Raw genomic sequence first — 18447 nt, forward strand, 5'->3', positions numbered from 1 at the left:
CAACAGGAAAAAGGTCCAATACTAACAAGCTGAAAGGGGGCATATCTCCACCTATCGTAGAGGAGTCGCACATACTTGGCTCAATAAATGGATTCCCCTCCCGTGCTTGTATACTGGGACAAGGACAGTAGGCCAGTTAGATGTCCTCGTCCAGCTGGAACTGTAGCTCCACTTCACTGGGACTGGAGACACACTGAGTGGGGGTGGGGCCTAGCAAACAGCCAGCAGGAGGAAATCGGGTGTCTTTTAATGGAAGTTGCATAAATGTGATCACATTAGTTAACTCTGTAAACTGCCTCAGCGTCTGTGAGTTCATGACAACATGTCTTAGAGAACCACAACGCTCTGAAATGATGATTAATTAGATTTAATTAATAAGGAGGTGTATGGGGCTTTAATGCCGACACTGTCCCTTTAAACAGCGTCTGTTTCTGTTCTGACTGTGTGACGACAGGAAGTCTGATGATGAAGGTGTTTGAAGAAGACAACATCACAACATGAACATCTTCAGGTGTGTGTGTGTGTGTGTGTGTCACTCCTCCGTCTCTTCTTCTTCGCTGTAGTCACTCAGAGGAAACTCACGACTCTCCTTCTGTGTGTTGTAGCTTTTCCTGTGCATCACACACTCCTGGTCGATGATCGCCTGCAACACACACACACACACACACACACACACACACAGGATCAATGAAGAGTAATCTGTGTGTAATTGAGGTTTAATAAGTAGAAATGTTTCCTCTGCAGCTTTGAAGGCAGCAGCTTCTGATCTGTGATCAGTCTAATCACTGTGTAATGACTTCACACACACACACTTTGGCTTCAACATCACACACACACACACTTCCTGCTGCTGTGTCAGGACCTGCCGAGTGTGTGTGTGTGTGTGTGTGTGTTGACACAGAGTGTTTGGGGGAATCTGTTCAGGATGCAGCCACATTAAACTCTGCAGCTGTTCAGCTCTGAAGTAAACCCGCTGACATCATCTGTATTTCCTCTTAACAGAAATGCAGCGTTTTCAAGTTTCTGACAGTAAATAAGGAGGTTTTCACATCAGGGACCCCGACCTGGATCAGTGTAAACCAGAGTCCTGCACCAGGACGGGTACCCAACAGGTAACCCCAAAAATAGCTGTGCAATAGGTAAAAAAAAAAAAAAAAAAAAAATATATATATATATATATATAAATTCAGCCTCCGTGAAACGGTGTTAATTTCGTTGATAAAATCTATGACGACATTTTTTTTTATCAGCGACCAACAACCTTTTTTTTTTCATGACAAAAATGAGACAAGCTAAAAATAGATCTTGATAATAAAAACTAAGAAAAAATCCAGGTTTCATTTTTGTTGACGAGATGTGATGAAAATGTTCATGGTGGACTTTTGGACATTGAAAGCTGAGAATGGTAGTGCTTTTAATCATTGACTGAATCATTTTGAACTTTCATCGACTGAAATGTTTGGAATTTTCACTGACTAAAGCGTTTTGTAGACTAAAATGTTCGAATTTTTGTCAACAAAGACATTTTGAATTTTCGTCGGTTAAAACTATGAAGGACAAAAATAACTAAAACTAAGAAACATTTTTGTCCCAAGACTGAGACTAAATCTAAAATAGCTGTCATAATTAACACTACTGTAAAAGCGTCATGAATGTTGAAATTAACTACAGAGATCAAAGTGTTTTTGTGCCAGGCTGTAAACATGTTTATTTCTACGTGTGAACATGGAGGTCAGTGGGGACTGACTCGCTCCTGGAGCCCGCCTCTAGTGGACATTAGAGGAACTGCAGGTTTTGACACTTCAGCTTCATGTTTCAGCCTCTGATGTTGTTGCTTGGTTAAACCGCCCAGTTACTAGAAATATATGGACACCTGCCAGCCAATCAGAATCTAGAATTCTCAGTAACCATGGTAACGAGCCACTTATGTATCACACTAGTGTCACCACCCTGCGTGACCTGGTCTGTTGTGTTCTCAGATGTGTATTTACCATCTTCTCCTCTCTGACAGCAGGGTTACGTAACAGGAAGCAGAGCGGAGCGTACAGGATGTTGATCACTCCAATGAACACCATGAGACAGGGGAACCCCACCGCCTGGACTAGAGCGCCCCCTGTGGACGGACCTGGAGCAACACATACAATAAGATAAGTCTTTATTGTTCCAGTGTTGCAGCGACACAAAGACAGAAACATGTGCAGATACACAGAGAATGATTTATAATGATAATCTCATAATCTCAAGATCACAGCGTCATTATTTCACTTTCCTAAAATTATACTTTTTAAATTGTTTTAATGTGAGTGTTACCGATAGCGAACCCCATACACAGCGCCACATCAGCGATGGCGTAGACGCTGCCGTAGACAGAGGCGTGACGGATATCGACCAGGTAACCCATGATGGCCATCATGGAGGAGTCCACCATACCTGACGGACAAAAATCATCCGAGTCAACAGTTTTTAACATCTGTAAATGATCAGGATGATAGTTTCACAGTTTATATATAAAACATCAAATAATTTGTCTGCGTCACTTCACCTAAAAACACCGTTAATATTTGAGAGTCAGTGAGGTAATGACATAATCACCTATAGCGAAGCCCAGACCTCCGTTTGGTCCAATCAGACCGAGGTAATGACATAATCACCTATAGCGAAGCCCAGACCTCCGTTTGGTCCAATCAGACCATAGATACTGGTGGCAAAAGGAACCTGTGACACACACACACACACACACACACACACACACACAGTACCCACACACACACACACACACACACACACACACACAGTACCATATAATGTTGCTGGTTGTCCTGGTTAAAGGTGCAGTGTTTTTTCTGGTTTTATGTAACCTCTGTTCATACATCAGTAAACTACAACTATAAAATGAAAGAGAAAAAATAACTTCATTCACTGGGCCGACTGCCGGCAACTTTTAAGGTGGAACGTTAACTNAGTGAGTGACAACAACCCCGCCCACATTTAAGAGGACTGTCTGAACAGACCGAGGGTCTAGGTACCATGTCTGAAGGCTTACTGCTGGTTCTGAAGGTGCTGGACTGAAAGGGTTTGGTGGAGACGGGGCTGATGTGTTTTGTTTTGTTTTGTTTTGTCTTTTTTTCAGATTGGGGGTAGAGACAGGGGATGACATGCAGCAAAGGGCCACAGGCTGGAATTGAACCTGCGGCCACTGTGACAAGGACAGTGTCTCTGTAAATGAGTGTTTATGACATTTATGAAAAGATTTCTTGTGTAGCTGCAACATCATAAACCACAGTGATTGGTTGGATGAATCAGTGATGAATGAATGAATGAATACATGAGTGAATGAATGATGTCATACTTACACACAGCAGACTGATGCCAACAATAAACATCCCTAACATGGAGCAGAGCCACCTGGAGAAACAGAGACACCCATCAGTTACCTGTCTGTCTGTGTGTCCGTCCGTCCGTCCGTCCGTCCGTCCGTCGGTCTGTGTGTGTGTCCGTCCGTCCGTCCGTCCGTCCGTCCGTCCGTCTGTGTGTGTGTCTGTCTGTCTGTCTGTCTGTCTGTCTGCCTGTCTGTATGTCTGTCTGTCTGTCTGTCCTACAGCTGCAGGTTTCCCAGCAGTCTTCAGGTTCAGGTCTGAACAGGACTCAGAGTTTCCAGAAAAGTTAATCTGTTAATCTGCTGACTGAACGTCTTCCTCTGAGAACACACACGCACGCACACACACACACACACACACACCTCTGCCTCTATACTTGTGAGGACTCTAACTGACAGTCCCGAACCCTCACACAGTCCTTTGAACATCTCAACAAAATCTCCTCACTGTCGAGGTCTGAACACACACACACACACACACACACACACACACACACTGACCGTCCCATCTTGTTGGCCAGAACACCAAACAGGTTTGTTCCTATCAGGTAGGAGACACTGGCAGGAAGGAAGGCCATACCTGTAACACACACACACACACACACACACACACACACACACACACACACCTGTTAGAGAGGAGGAGGGGGAGGGAGGAAGGGAGGAAGGAAGGAAGGCTATACCTGTAACACACACACACCTGTTAGAGAGGAGGAAGGAACATCGGGACATAAGGAAGAAGGAGGGAAAGAAAAAGGAACATAAAGAAGGAAGGAAGAACAGAAGGAAGGAAAGGAAGGGAAGGAGGAGCATGCAGGAAAGACAGGAAGGAAGGAAGTAAAAAAGGAAGGGCAGATGGTGGATCGTACCAAGTTGCCATTTCGGGGAGCACATGGTCTGCATCATCCAGATGGGCAGCGTCGGCTCCAGGATGGCCACGCCCATGTTGGCGAAACAGAGAGAACCTGTAGACGGACACAGACAGACAGACAGACAGACAGACAGGTTATTTATTTAACCAGTGTGTAACCAGGTGAGTCCTGCTGAAACTAATGTGGCAGAGACAGGTGAGAGTGAGGAGACATCTTCTTACCTGCACTGATCAGGATGTACGGATCCTTTAACAGCGTCAGTAACGGGGTCCCCTCCACACTCTGAAAAACACAGACTGAAACTGGTCATAATGGTCCACAACAAAACCAGTCTGGATCAGACAATATCAGACCAGTCTGGATCAGATCAGAGTCAGACTGGTTACTGGTTTTAAGGTGGACTCACCCCAGGAGAGATCTTTGAAGGCTGCAGGATCAACAGCTGTAACACTGCAACAAACAAACAAACAAACAAACAAACAAACACCACAACATGTTTACTGATCAGTGTGACATCATCAACAAGTACACAGGAAGTCACAGGTTCAAACCCCCGTCAGCAGTGACATCATCATTTATTGACACAGTTTATCACAGATGATTCTAATGGAAATAAATATTATCTACAATCTGAACACTTTGTCTGTTTAATAATAATAATAATAATAATAAAAACTTTATTTATAAAGCATCTTTAAAAACAGAGTTTACAAAGTGCTGTGACGAACAAAGCAAAAGCAGAAACAGGAACTCAGAAGGCGATAAAACAAACAGTCGTATCAAATATGAGCCGGTCTAAACTAAGGTAGAGTTCTGATCATGTTAAAACAAGAGGACGCAAAATGTCTGCATCAGTTAATTTAAATAAAAAGAGCAAAAACAACAAAAGCAATAAAATGTAAATAAAATAAAATAAAATAAAAAGATGACTTCACATAAAAAACCACTAATTACTTTTGTTAGCATTAAATAAAAACTCCAGTTCTAATGAGTCTTAGCGGGAGTTCAGACTTCTTAATTTACCTCCATCAAACACAGCCAGGAAGGCGAGGATCAGGAAGGGAGCTCGCTTCCCCACAAACTCGTACATCACACTGCCGAATGGAGCTCCAACTGAAACACAAACACACACACACACACACACACACACACATATCTGAGTATATGTGTCCTGCAACCAGAATATTGCATAAATATTACCATTGAAATATATATAAAGTACACGGCTCATGGTGGCGGCACTCTGATCTCCCCCAGGTGGCCTCAGAGAGTAAGTGGCTTCATTTTGAGCTACAAAACCCTGTTCAGCATTTTTTAAATGTTAGCACCACTAGCTGTGCTGACACTGCTAACAGAGCTAACAGTGGCTAACAGAGCTAACAGTGACTAACAGAGCTAACAGTAGCTAATCGCTTGATCGCCTGAGCAGATCGTGTGCTTTTTATCTAGCGCCCCTGCTGTCACCCTCCAGCATCGCAGCTCAAGTTACACTGTGCATGTGCAATCCCCCCATGTTTGACCCCGTGTCTCAGCCTTCTCTTGGATAGCCTTGGCTAACAGTGGCTAACAGAGCTAACAGTGGCTAACAGAGCTAACAGAGCTAACAGTGGCTAACAGAGCTAACAGTGGCTAACAGAGCTAACAGAGCTAACAGAGCTAACAGTGGCTAACAATGCTGAGGGGGGGTTGTGGCTCAAAACTGAGCTGCTTACTCTCTGTGGCGACCTGGAGGGAGGTCAGTGGAGTGGACACCATGTTTTCACAGCTACACTGTTGGGTTGGGACGACGTCACAAGCGGTAATCCCCAAATGAGCAGTGCTGTTAGCTGCTGTTAGCTCCCACCAGACCGTGGTGGTGCACAGTGCAGTAAACTGAAATATGGGAAAAATTAATCTATAGACTGACATGTGTAACCGCTCAGAAATACTCTCGGTGATTAACCAGTAAACAGTCAGCCAGTGACATCCTTAATCTGAATCTGTAAAGTAACTTATTCTTATGTTTTTATTCTTCTTACCTATTTTTTCTATCCATATGTGTATCTGTGTCTTTGTATGAGCTGTGTTGTTTATAAAGCTACTGGCTACCTTCATTTCCCTCTGAGGTGGAGCGAAGGAGCAGAGAATACTCAAGTACAGTAAGTACTGCAAAGCTGTACTTAAATTGTCTTTGAGTAAAGTACAATGAGTAAAAGTAGCAGCTGAGGTATAAACGTGTGTGTGTGTGTGTGTGTGTGTGTCTCACTCAGGACTCCCATAGCCAGTCCTCCCAGTGCGATGCCCATGGCGATGCCTCTCTCCTCATCATCAGTGTACACACTGGCCAACATACCCAGACCTACACACACACACACACACAAACATAGAGTCAGTTTCTCCATCACACAACAATGTGCTCTCTCAACTTAAATTTTTTTGGAAACATCAAAACTTTAAGTTTAGCACAGTAACATAAAAGTTTTGAGTTCAGCAGACACAAAGTAAATGTGTCACATGACTCTGATCTGACAGGAAGTTAATGTCAGTTTAACATAAAGTTTTTATGTCCAGTCTGGGACTTCTGTGTGAGTCTACAGTTAGTATTTTGTGTGATAGGTGGATCGGGGGGTTCACAGTGTGTGAGGGAATGTTTGATGTTTGAGGCGTCGACCTGCCACAGACGAGAAGGATGAGCCGATTCCCTGCAGAGAGCGAGCGAAGAACAGCAGAGCGTACGTCCCTGAGAACGCAAACACTGAACACACACACACACACACAAACATATGTAAATTATAAGACATGTTTTCGTAGAATACACACGCTGTCATCAGTGTGTGTGTGTGTGTGTGTGTGTGCGTGACTTACTGATGGTTGACACAAACATGATGATGAAACCAGCGAACATGGGGATGTGATACCCGACCCTGCAGAGACACAGACCGTCAGTGATGCTTCATTTATTGACATGTTCACATATTTAAAGGTCCTCTGTGTGTGTGTCACTTTGTGTAGGTGTAAATCATTTATCAGTGGCTGAAAAACGTTTGTAATGTAACTCAGAAACTGAGATCTTCCCCAACTTTTAGTTACCTCAAACAGCCTGTGAACTGACCTCTATGTCGAGAACTCGGCACAATTTTTTTTCCAGGAAAATCCAAAGGATGTGACGTTATGTGTTCTCCTGAGGCAGGATTTATACCTCTGCATTGAATCAATGGTGGACCCTATGCCGCAGCCTGACGTGCACCTCCCCAGAGATGTAACTCCACGTCACAGTGACGCAGACCTCCTGTCTGTCTCTGTAAGCTGAAACCATTTCCCTCAGTGGAAACAAAGCTTTGATTTACTTTAATTTCACAGATAAGAAACAATAAATTGTGAAGACAATAAAGCCTCCACACACTGTGTGTGATTTATCCTGGCTGAAATATGAGCAGAGGAAATCTCTGCTAGCTGCTAGGCTAATTTATACAATGTAAAATGCCATAGGCTTGTGCTAATAACGTTAGCATGTTGTATTTGTGGGGAAAATGTGTCCAGATAAAGACAAGTGTTTGTCTGTGAATGCTGCGAGTTATAGTGAAGCTGATTTGTGTTTGAAACTGTCTCTGTTAAGCCATGTTTAATGTGTGTTTAATCTGTGTTTAATCTGTGTTTAATGTGTGTTTTGAATCAACTAAATTTTACAGCACTTCACAGAAACTCCCCCCGCCAACTTGTGTTGTGGAGGTGTAACTGCAGAGTGACACAGACACACCACCGTACTAGTATAAATGCTCACAACGGCGTAGGCTACAGTGTAGAACTGACGCACAAGTATAAATCTACCTTGAATGTCTTGCCTCTCTTTGGCTCCACTACAGCGCTAACATTGTGCAATGTTAGCAAAGAAATGAGTCCACTAATGTCAACAAACGAACGGCACCCACCACAACACAATGAAAAATACATGAATACATTTTGCAGAGACCGTTTGCGGTCCTGACTCCCCTCATTGTGATGGGAAAAGCGAACGAAAGTACAGATTATGACTGTTTCCTTCGCCCCAAGGTCTCTGAAGTTTTAATTACAGTGTTAGGCTGTATCAAGAGGCAGATACTTAATAAACACTGCACATTTATTCACTGATATGTTGTGATTTCCAGGTGAAATTGAACCATCTGTCTCTGACAGTATGACTGTAGAGACACAAGCATGGCAGCTGACTGATGGCTGATTTAATGTTTTAATGGTTGTAGTTTTTGTCCATCTTTAATCACAGCACCAGAAGCCTTCAGCCGTTGGTTGCAGCTCGGGTCAAAGTGTTTTAGACAGGAAGTTCTGAGTTACCTGTTGGTGAGCGGGCCGACAAAGGGGTTGACGAGCAGCTGGATGAGAGCTTTAGAGGCAAACAACAAACCAACACGAACATTTTCCTCCTCCAGAAACACGCTGTCCTGAAGACAGGAGGCGTCCTGCAGCAGAGAGACAGAGAGGAGGACAATGTATGAACTCACCTGTCAACACTCATCCATCAGGTAAACATCATTCTCCACCTACTGTGACGTCAGTCGTCTCGTTGATCTGCAGCTCTGTGGTCAGGTTCGTCTGGTCTGTGGGCTTGGTGTCCGGGGTCGGTTCGGTCCGGAGTTCCTGCAGACTGAAGGTCGTGTTGTCAAAGAGGGACACCAGAGGAGACGACCGGGGGCTCTGCTCTGACTGTGTACCCAGGACAGGTGCACTGCGGCTGGGCAGAGGGAGCTGGGAGGTCCAGCTGGAGGTCTGGAGGTTTGACCTGGGGTCGGGGGGCTGTGAGGGCACTGTGCCCAAATGTGGTGCACCAAGGCTGGGCAGAGGGAGCAGGGAGGGCTGGGCGGTCGGGGGCTCTGGACTGGGATGCTCCATGGCGTAGAGGAAGGTCGGGATGATCGGCACTGGAAGAGAAAGATTGATTGATTGATTTGAAAAAGTTAACGTGTCATTTTGTTTTGTAATAAATGTCTCTGGGAGCCTGAATGTTCCAGTCACAGAGGGGTTAAACTATGTTCCAGGTAAAATTATGTAAAGATGACCTCAGCTGACGGTCGCTGACCTTCTCAGGCAGAAAACAAAGTGAAGAACAAAAATTTGCTCTGACAGAGAAATGTCTCGACCGTTAGTAAACGGTATGATGTTTTTGGGTGGGCGGCGCTCAGCTGGAGGTAAAACAATTCTCCACAGAACATTAGCTAGTGCTAGCTAACCAACATGGCCCCTAATTTCCAGGGCTGGTACCTGCGGTTATTCCACAGGCTAGTTAATAACATGTCGGGCAGGAAATCCAAAGTGTGGGATCATTTTGAGAAGGTGAAGGACGAACCCAAGGTGATATGTAAACTCATCTTCATTGGTCGACTACAAACATGACGTATCATCTAAAAAAAAAATGGAAGTAGCTACATGCCCATTAGCCCACAGTACTAGTTTCTATAAATCCTGCAGAGTACGTCTTTAAATATTTTTATTTTACATCCAAATGAAACTGATCATGATTAATTAATTAGGAGGTGAAAACTGTCTATTTAATCATGATCCTGTAATGACACATGAAACCATCAGAGGAGAAAAGAGCAGCGAGAACGATTTCATCTGAGAAGAGACCGAAGGAGACAACGATGAACTGAGACCAAACGCTTTAAAGTTCAGGGTCAGGAGGTCATCAGTGTGTGTGTGTGTGTGTGTGTGTGTGTGTGTGTGTGTGTGTGTGTGTGACCTCTGCAGCCTTTACATGCAGCTCTGAGTCTAATTGCTGACGACAGTTTTGACCTCCAGGTTTTTAGTTGCGTCACAAAATCAGTTTGGAGCAGCTGAGACTTCATTGAGGAGGAACATTAGAGAACCATCTGATATCGAACCACATCTGGATACAACACATGGACAAAAGTATGTGGACGACTGACCATATATGTGACAGTGTTTCATTACCTTAAATAAAAATCTAAAAACACCAGTTTTCCAAAACTGCATAAAAACTATAGCTACAAATGTTTTGTTATTACTAAGTCAAGGTTTTCCTCACTGAAAAACTAAAACAAAAACTAGTCAATTACTCACAAAAGATAACAATAAAACCTCGTGTTCACTCTTAAAACAAAGTAAAACTGAACTGAAGTCAAAGAACAAGAGTTCAGAGTGAGTCTCCAGGAAATGAATGGAAGTCAATGTGATGTCCTCAACAGTGGAGTGTGTGTGTGTGTGTGTGTATGTGTGTGCGTGTGCATGTGTGTGTGTTTACTCACCGACCACAGTGAGCAGCATGTTGTCGAGCAGCAGAGCGACACAAACCACCACCAGGACGAGTCTTGGAGAACCTCGACTCTGATGGAGCCACGCCATGTCTGCACACACACACACACACACACACACACGTTTTAGCATTTCTCATATATTTATATTCTGTTTTTGCATCTTTGTCTCCACCTCCTGTCTCTGTTTTCTTGGACAGACGATGAGATGACGGCCCTCTGGGAACAGAGACATCAGCAGATTGATCAGAGTCACTTTGTGTCTTATTCAGCAACATGTTGAAGGTTGAACATCAGTGGTGGAACAAGTCACTCAGAACATTATAGATCTCATCTGGTCTGGGAACGCCTCGGGGTCCTCCAGGAGGAGCTGGAGGACGGAGCTGAGCAGAGAGATGTCTGAGTACTTTACTAAGCCTGCTGCCCCCGAGACCTAGATAAGAGGATGAAGATGAATGGATGGAGGTACAGGTTTTGGTGTGCAAGCTGTGCATGAGAACAGTCTGTATGGATGAAAAGTCAGAGGATCACCAAAGCTACTGTATTACAGTTCATCCTGAGAGGAACATGAATGTGGAAGACTGCAGCTAAAAATGCTTCTTGTTCCGTGTTAGTGCTGCCGTCTGCTCAGTGATGTTTGATTCCTGCCTGAAACAGAGCTGAGAGGAGACTGCCAATGTCAATGAATACATGAATATATAATCATGATTAGCTGAGCAGCAAACAGCCAAACTAGCTCTGTCCAGAATCCAAAAACACAGCCAGATCCACAGCTCGTGTTAAAGCACGGCTCAGTCTAATATCTGGAGTGTGTGATAATAACAGAGCATCCTGTTGTTTTATTAAAGATCAGACGTGATATGAAGAAGCTCTCACTGTGCTTCTTTATTACAGCACACAGATGTAGATACTGATTCTCCTGCAGACATGTCGTCTTTGTTCTGTTTCTGTTGAATGATTTTTCTTCCTCATGAAACATTTGCAAATCAGAACGTTTCCATGACATCGGAGAAAACTGATTTATATAAATCCCTGTAAACATGTCAGTGTGAGTGAAATGGTCCTAAAGTGAATGTGTCACAGTGGGACTAACACACCCAGATCATGTGACTCCTGCATGTATACAGTCAATCAGACCCAAACTGGCCGAGGCGCTCTGAGCATGCTCCACAGTTTCCACCCCGGGCTTTGACCCGGAAGTCCAATAGCATTAAATGTGTAAGAGAAGAAGAAGTCGGTAACAACATGGAGAAATCTACATCCAGAGCCGTGACTTTTTGGACGGACCAAATGTACAGAGCTGTAAAGTTGTCCACCATGGTAGCAGTTAGCAGCTAGCTAACCGTAGCTAACTTGTTTGTCCATTGTTTGGTCTGTGACGTAATAGGTCAACAGGAAAAAGGTCCAATACTAACAAGCTGAAAGGGGGCATATCTCCACCTATCGTAGAGGAGTCGCACATACTTGGCTCAATAAATGGATTCCCCTCCCGTGCTTGTATACTGGGACAAGGACAGTAGGCCAGTTAGATGTCCTCGTCCAGCTGGAACTGTAGCTCCACTTCACTGTGACTGGAGATACACTGAGTGTTTACATCCAGCCGTCTGTCTTCTTCTTCTTCTCCTCTGCTGCTGTTGGAGCGTTACTACATTTATTGGGGTGTTACTGGACACCAGCTGTTAGTCTGCAGAATATCTGGACGCCTTCAAGTGCTGGATGGATTGTGATGAAATATGGCTCATTGTTCATGTTCCCCTCAGGATGAACTGTAATGACTTCCTCTTGCTATCATCAGGTCAACATGTTTACACTGAGAATACATATGGTCATTGGTCAGTGATTTCTGGCGTCAGACACTGACAACACAGCCATCCTTTATCATCAACATTATACACGACCATTCATCCATCTATTTTCATTCTCTTATCAAGGGCCATGTCTGGGGGCAGCAGGCTGAGCTCCAGACATCCCTCTCCTCAGCAACACTTCCCAGCTCCTCCTGGAGGACCCCAAGGCGTTCCCAGACCAGATGAGATCTATAATCAAAGACCCAGAGATACTTGACCTCCTTCTCTTGAGGCAGTAACTCTCTCCCAACCCAGAGGGAACAATCCAGTGTTCACCAGTAGAGAACCATGACCTCAGACTGGGAGGAGCTGACTCACATCCTGACTGCCTCACACTCTAACCGCCCCAGGTCATGATGGAGGTCACAGTGTGATGAAGCCAACAGAACCACATCATCTGCAAAGAGCAGAGACCAGACCCCTTCCTCCCTCCAGCTGCACCCTGAGATCCATGTTTGAGAGAACATCTTTGACTTTGTGCTGAGTGTACGGACTCAGCTCTCACTTTGGTCATACAGGGACTGGATGGCTTGTAGCAACGACCCAGTACCATATATTCCTGCAGTACCCCCCACAAGACTCCCCAAGGGTCATCAGCTTTCTCCAAGTCCACAAAACACATGTAAACTGGATGGACAAACTCCCACGACCCCTCCAGCAGCCTTGCAAAGGTAAAGAGCTGCTCCACTGCTCCACCACCAGGACGGAATCCATATTGAATTATACGTGACCGGTCGCTGTTCTTCTGTAATGATACCCGGTAGCATCGGAGGAAACGTGGTGGGACAACAACGTAGATTAAGGCGGCAAAAGTCCCAGTAGGGCAGGTGGGAGGGAGGGGTGGTGGATGGGTCCAACAACCACCAACTTTCACTCGAGAGGCCAGTGGTCACTTCCTGTAAGATTGTAAAGCCAAACCCTGTTCTTTTTTCCTAAAACCAACCTTGTGTGTGTGTTGGCTAAACATAACCACGTGTGTGTGTCGGCTAAACGTAACCACATGTGTGTGTCGGTTAAACATAACCACGTGTGTGTGTCGGCTAAACGTAACCACGTGTGTGTGTCGGCTAAACATAAACGTGATGATGACAGGCTAAATGTGTGTTGTTGAAGGATAAAAACATCGGTTGGTGGTGTTGTACCTACATAGTGCTTTTATTTTGAAAGAGACTGTATGCAAACTGTACATTTCCTGTGAAAACAGAAGTGTATTTTGAAAACAGACAATGCATGTAACAGGCTGAAGTTGACACGGTGTCCCAGAACGTCAACAACCAACACACCCAGGGTACCTTGGACGTCATATGTGGACGTGGAAAGTCCATGACCAAACGTGGACATGTGATGAGGTCACAGTGAGGATGGGTTGTCCTGACACCGATAATGTTTTACTTTAATGTGTCCAGTGTTTTATTTATTTATTAATTTATGACAAAAACCTGCAGGACTAAAGACGTCCCATCAGCCTCAGCTAGACTTTGTGATGATAGCTAATTAGCAATGTGCTAATATGCCAAGCTAAGATGGTAAACATGACACCTTCTACCTATTTCTGTTTGTTTTCTATTGTTCCAGTGAAGTTTGTGTCGTTAGTTCAGAGATGAGTCGACGTGATATCACAGAAACATAAAAACTTTTCAGCAGGTGTTTTTTAGATTTTTTCTCGTTAGCGTGAACCTGAGCGACAGACTGTCTGTTCTGACTGCTGATTGGTTTACAGGCTCTTTCCTCCCTCACTAACACAGTTATCTCTCTCACACAGACACACACACACACACACACACACACACACCTCCCTTTATTCTCTTATCTCGCTCCATCTCTCCTCTCCTCTCCTGTTTGATGGAAAATTGATCTGAAATTTAATTTTGTTTCTTTAGAGGAAAAAAAATCCTGCAGATCATCATCAGTCTGAGATCGTCTGTTTTATATTCAGTTTATGTTCTGAATTATTTCAGCATGAGACATGTCAGTGAAAACGTCTCCTAATGTCGATTCTCGGTCGCTTCATGGATACAAAGTTAAATAAAATAAACACAGACGGACGCTGGCTAAGAAACAGATGATAATCAACGATCAACACCTGAGCTGATGTGATATATAATCAATACATGTGAAACAGCTGCAGATACAACAGCAGCATGGATTGAACTAAACTCAAAAATAAATCAAAACTAATAAAAATAGAAATAAAATGAAATAAAGTAAAATAAATAAATAAAATCTTCACATCTCCTATTTGAATATGAAGCTCAGCTGACAGTAAACATTAAGGAAAATAAGAAAAGAGATTAATAAATCTAAAATATATTTAATAAAATCAATAAAACAATAAGTAATATTAAAAATAAAAGAAATTTTACGCTTTCAAGCAATAAAAGCTCATTTGATTTTTTTTCTCAAGAAAATAAATATAAATAAATAATCTGATTTATACCTACTAAATATAATAAATAGTAAATATAAATTAGAATACAATAAATCAAATAGTTTAAAATAATACAAAAGAAATAAATAAAATACATCTTAACAACTCAGACATTTAAGAAATTAAAATCCCTATATACCATCACACCACCATATATAGTGCTGAAACATGAGTAATTAATACTTTAATAGTTTAGTTCCTCTGAAACTGACAAATGTAGCTGAAATAAAAAAGTATATCATTGAAAAAGAAAAAGCCGAACAAACTGATCATCTGCTAAATAAAATAAATTAAATCTTTTTTCTTTGTTCTCTTTTCAACTGAATACATATTACAGATATTTCATTTACATTTGCTTAATAAAAGCTCAAATAAATCTGGTAAATAAACTGAGACTGATTTGGACTTTAAATTTTCACAGAGTCTCATATGAATTAAAATAAAATTGAACAGACGTCAGTGATGTGACGATGGACAGACGGACAGGTGGCTCCTACCTGAACCTCTGATGCTCTTCTTCTTCTTCTTCTTCTGGTTCTGGTTCTTTAGGCTGCTGACGGAGCGACTATATATCTGACCTGAGGGGAGGAGAGAGGAGAGGACAGAGGAGACAAGTAGGCAAGGAGAGGAGTGAAGGAGTGAAGGAAGGAAGGAAGGAGGAGGGAGGAGGGAGGAGGTGGATGTTTCCTCTTTTATTCTGATAAAAACAGACAATATGGAGACACACACACACACACACACACACACACACACACACATCTACACACCAGCAACGCAAATGATAGACCCTCTGACCTGTGTGTGTGTGTGTGTGTGTGTGTGTGTGTGTGTGTGTGTGTGTGTGTGTCAGTAATTGTGAGCATCTGCTGTCCTTTTATTGAAGCCTGGAACAACCTGCAGGCTGGAGACCTTATCACACACACACATCTACACACACACACACACACACACACACACACACACACACACACACACAGGTCTGTTTACACTGCCGCTCTGTGTGAAGAAACTGTTTCATGTCTGTTTGTCCTTGAACACATGAAGTCACTTCACGTATGAGCAAATAATCCACAAAACAAAGAACATTCACAAATTAAACTGTATGTGTGTGTGTGTGTGTGTGTGTGTGTGTGTGTGTGTGTGTGTCAATCAGAAACCAGCCGTCTGTCTCCACGTCACTGCTGATCATTTTTCCAAATCATCCATCAGTTGTTACAGACTTCCTTCCTTCAGGCAGCTGCACGTTTCAGGCTGATGGTGATGATGATGGTGATGATGATGGTGATGATGATGGTGATGATGATGGTGATGATGATGGTGTGTGTGTGCGTGGTTGGGGGGGGGGGTGTCAACCTGCATAAGTACAAACAAACATCAGTCCTGTAGCAAACACACACACACACACAAAATCATCTATGAGTGTAATTCTTTTAAATCACGTTCAGAAGCCTGTAGTTACAGAGGGGCGGAGCTACATTATAGTGTTATTGTATTTATATAGCAGCAGTTGTAGCATGGCTCAGTGCAGTGGTGTATGGTGGTTACCATGGGCCCCAGTGCAGGCTAGTTACTGGTCATAAAGCTCACACACACACACACACACACACACACACACACACACACACACACACACACACAGGTCATGTTTAATAAAGCCATCCTTTTAGCCTCTTTTATATTCAAAGTCATGACTGCTCTCTGGACCGTAGAGGAGCTCAGCTCGTCTTCTGTCACATGATCAAACACAGACTTGACATTAGACATCACAAACATACATTTTACCCAGCATTCATCACTGCGTACCTGTATGTGACAAAAATATCAAAGAAAATGAGAATATTTTGTTGCAGGTTGCTGCTGAATATTATACCAAAGAAAAGAGGAGACAATCAGAACAGCAGGGACGGGCAGTATTTCTATTACTTGTATTTACACTGAACAAAAATATATAAACGCAACACTTTTGTTTTTGCTCCCATTTTTCATGAGCTGAACTCAAAGATCTAAAACATTTTCTATACACACAAAAGACCATTTCCCTCAAATATTGTTCACAAATCTGTCTAAATCTGTGTTAGTGAGCACTTCTCCTTTGCCGAGATAATCCATCCCACCTCACAGGTGTGGCATATCAAGATGCTGATTAGACAGCATGATTATTGCACAGGTGTGCCTTAGGCTGGCCACAATAAAAGGCCACTCTAAAATGTTCAGTTTTATCACACAGCACAATGCCACAGATGTCGCAAGTTTTGAGGGAGCGTGCAATTGGCATGCTGACTGCAGGAATGTCCACCAGAGCTGTTGCCCGTGAATTGAATGTTCATTTCTCTACCATAAGCCGTCTCCAAAGGCGTTTCAGACAATTTGGCAGTACATCCAACCGGCCTCACAACCGCAGACCACGTGTAACCACACCAGCCCAGGACCTCCACATCCAGCATGTTCACCTCCAAGATCGTCTGAGACCAGCCACCCGGACAGCTGCTGCAACAATCGGTTTGCATAACCAAAGAATTTCTGCACAAACTGTCAGAAACCGTCTCAGGGAAGCTCATCTGCATGCTCGTCGTCCTCATCGGGGTCTCGACCTGACTGCAGTTCGTCGTCGTAACCGACTTGAGTGGGCAAATGCTCACATTCGATGGCGTCTGGCACGTTGGAGAGGTGTTCTCTTCACGGATGAATCCCGGTTTTCACTGTTCAGGGCAGATGGCAGACAGCGTGTGTGGCGTCGTGTGGGTGAGCGGTTTGCTGATGTCAACGTTGTGGATCGAGTGGCCCATGGTGGCGGTGGGGTTATGGTATGGGCAGGCGTATGTTATGGACAACGAACACAGGTGCATTTTATTGATGGCATTTTGAATGCACAGAGATACCGTGACGAGATCCTGAGGCCCATTGTTGTGCCATTCATCCACGACCATCACCTCATGTTGCAGCATGATAATGCACGGCCCCATGTTGCAAGGATCTGTACACAATTCCTGGAAGCTGAAAACATCCCAGTTCTTGCATGGCCAGCATACTCACCGGACATGTCACCCATTGAGCATGTTTGGGATGCTCTGGATCGGCGTATACGACAGCGTGTTCCAGTTCCTGCCAATATCCAGCAACTTGGCACAGCCATTGAAGAGGAGTGGACCAACATTCCACAGGCCACAATCAACAACCTGATCAACTCTATGTGAAGGAGATGTGTTGCACTTGCGTGAGGCAAATGGTGGTCGCACCAGATACTGACTGGTTTTCTGACCCCCCCAGACCCCCCCAATAAAGCAAAACTGAACATTTCAGAGTGGCCTTTTATTGTGGCCAGCCTAAGGCACACCTGTGCAATAATCATGCTGTCTAATCAGCATCTTGATATGCCACACCTGTGAGGTGGGATGGATTATCTCGGCAAATGAGAAGTGCTCACTAACACAGATTTAGACAGATTTGTGAACAATATTTGAGGGAAATGGTCTTTTGTGTGTATAGAAAATGTTTTAGATCTTTGAGCTCAGCTCATGAAAAATGGGAGCAAAAACAAAAGTGTTGCATTTATATTTTTGTTCAGTGTAAAATACGTATTTCAATTACATTTGAGTATTTTGTAATTTGTATTTGATAAGGCCGATAAAAAGCAAATGTAATTTGTAACAAAATACTTTTGAGTGGAGTAATTTTGTATTTA

At 43.5% G+C, this 18447-nt stretch overlaps 1 protein-coding gene across 1 annotated transcript; it reads right to left on the reverse strand.

Moving 5' to 3' along the window:
* Window positions 1-12: 12 nt before the first annotated feature.
* Window positions 13-15298, reverse strand: LOC126394597 (chromaffin granule amine transporter). Its single transcript, XM_050051518.1, has 17 exons — window positions 15263-15298; window positions 10485-10583; window positions 8767-9140; window positions 8557-8681; window positions 7093-7151; window positions 6899-6982; window positions 6494-6586; window positions 5272-5361; window positions 4655-4698; window positions 4470-4530; window positions 4246-4341; window positions 3878-3956; window positions 3354-3405; window positions 2652-2715; window positions 2311-2430; window positions 1992-2125; window positions 13-643 (listed from the first exon to the last, which is right to left on the reverse strand). The coding sequence occupies exons 2-17, from the start codon at window positions 10579-10581 to the stop codon at window positions 533-535; spliced, it is 1683 nt and encodes a 560-aa protein (XP_049907475.1). The 5' UTR covers window positions 10582-10583; window positions 15263-15298; the 3' UTR covers window positions 13-532.
* Window positions 15299-18447: the final 3149 nt, after the last annotated feature.

Source organism: Epinephelus moara, chromosome 8, assembly GCF_006386435.1.
Source record: "Epinephelus moara isolate mb chromosome 8, YSFRI_EMoa_1.0, whole genome shotgun sequence".
In the NCBI taxonomy this organism is placed as follows: domain Eukaryota; kingdom Metazoa; phylum Chordata; class Actinopteri; order Perciformes; family Serranidae; genus Epinephelus; species Epinephelus moara.

What these genes read in the sequence shown, in the direction of transcription:
- LOC126394597 (XM_050051518.1), bottom strand. Translation starts at nt 10,581, where the DNA reads ATGGCGTGGCTCCATCAGAGTCGAGGTTCTCCAAGACTCGTCCTGGTG. An exon ending in ACGAGACGACTGACGTCACA is followed by an intron (nt 8,682 to 8,766) that starts GTAGGTGGAGAA and finishes TCTCTGCTGCAG; the next exon opens with GACGCCTCCTGTCTTCAGGA. An exon ending in TTGGCATCAGTCTGCTGTGT is followed by an intron (nt 2,716 to 3,353) that starts GTAAGTATGACA and finishes TGTGTGTCACAG; the next exon opens with GTTCCTTTTGCCACCAGTAT.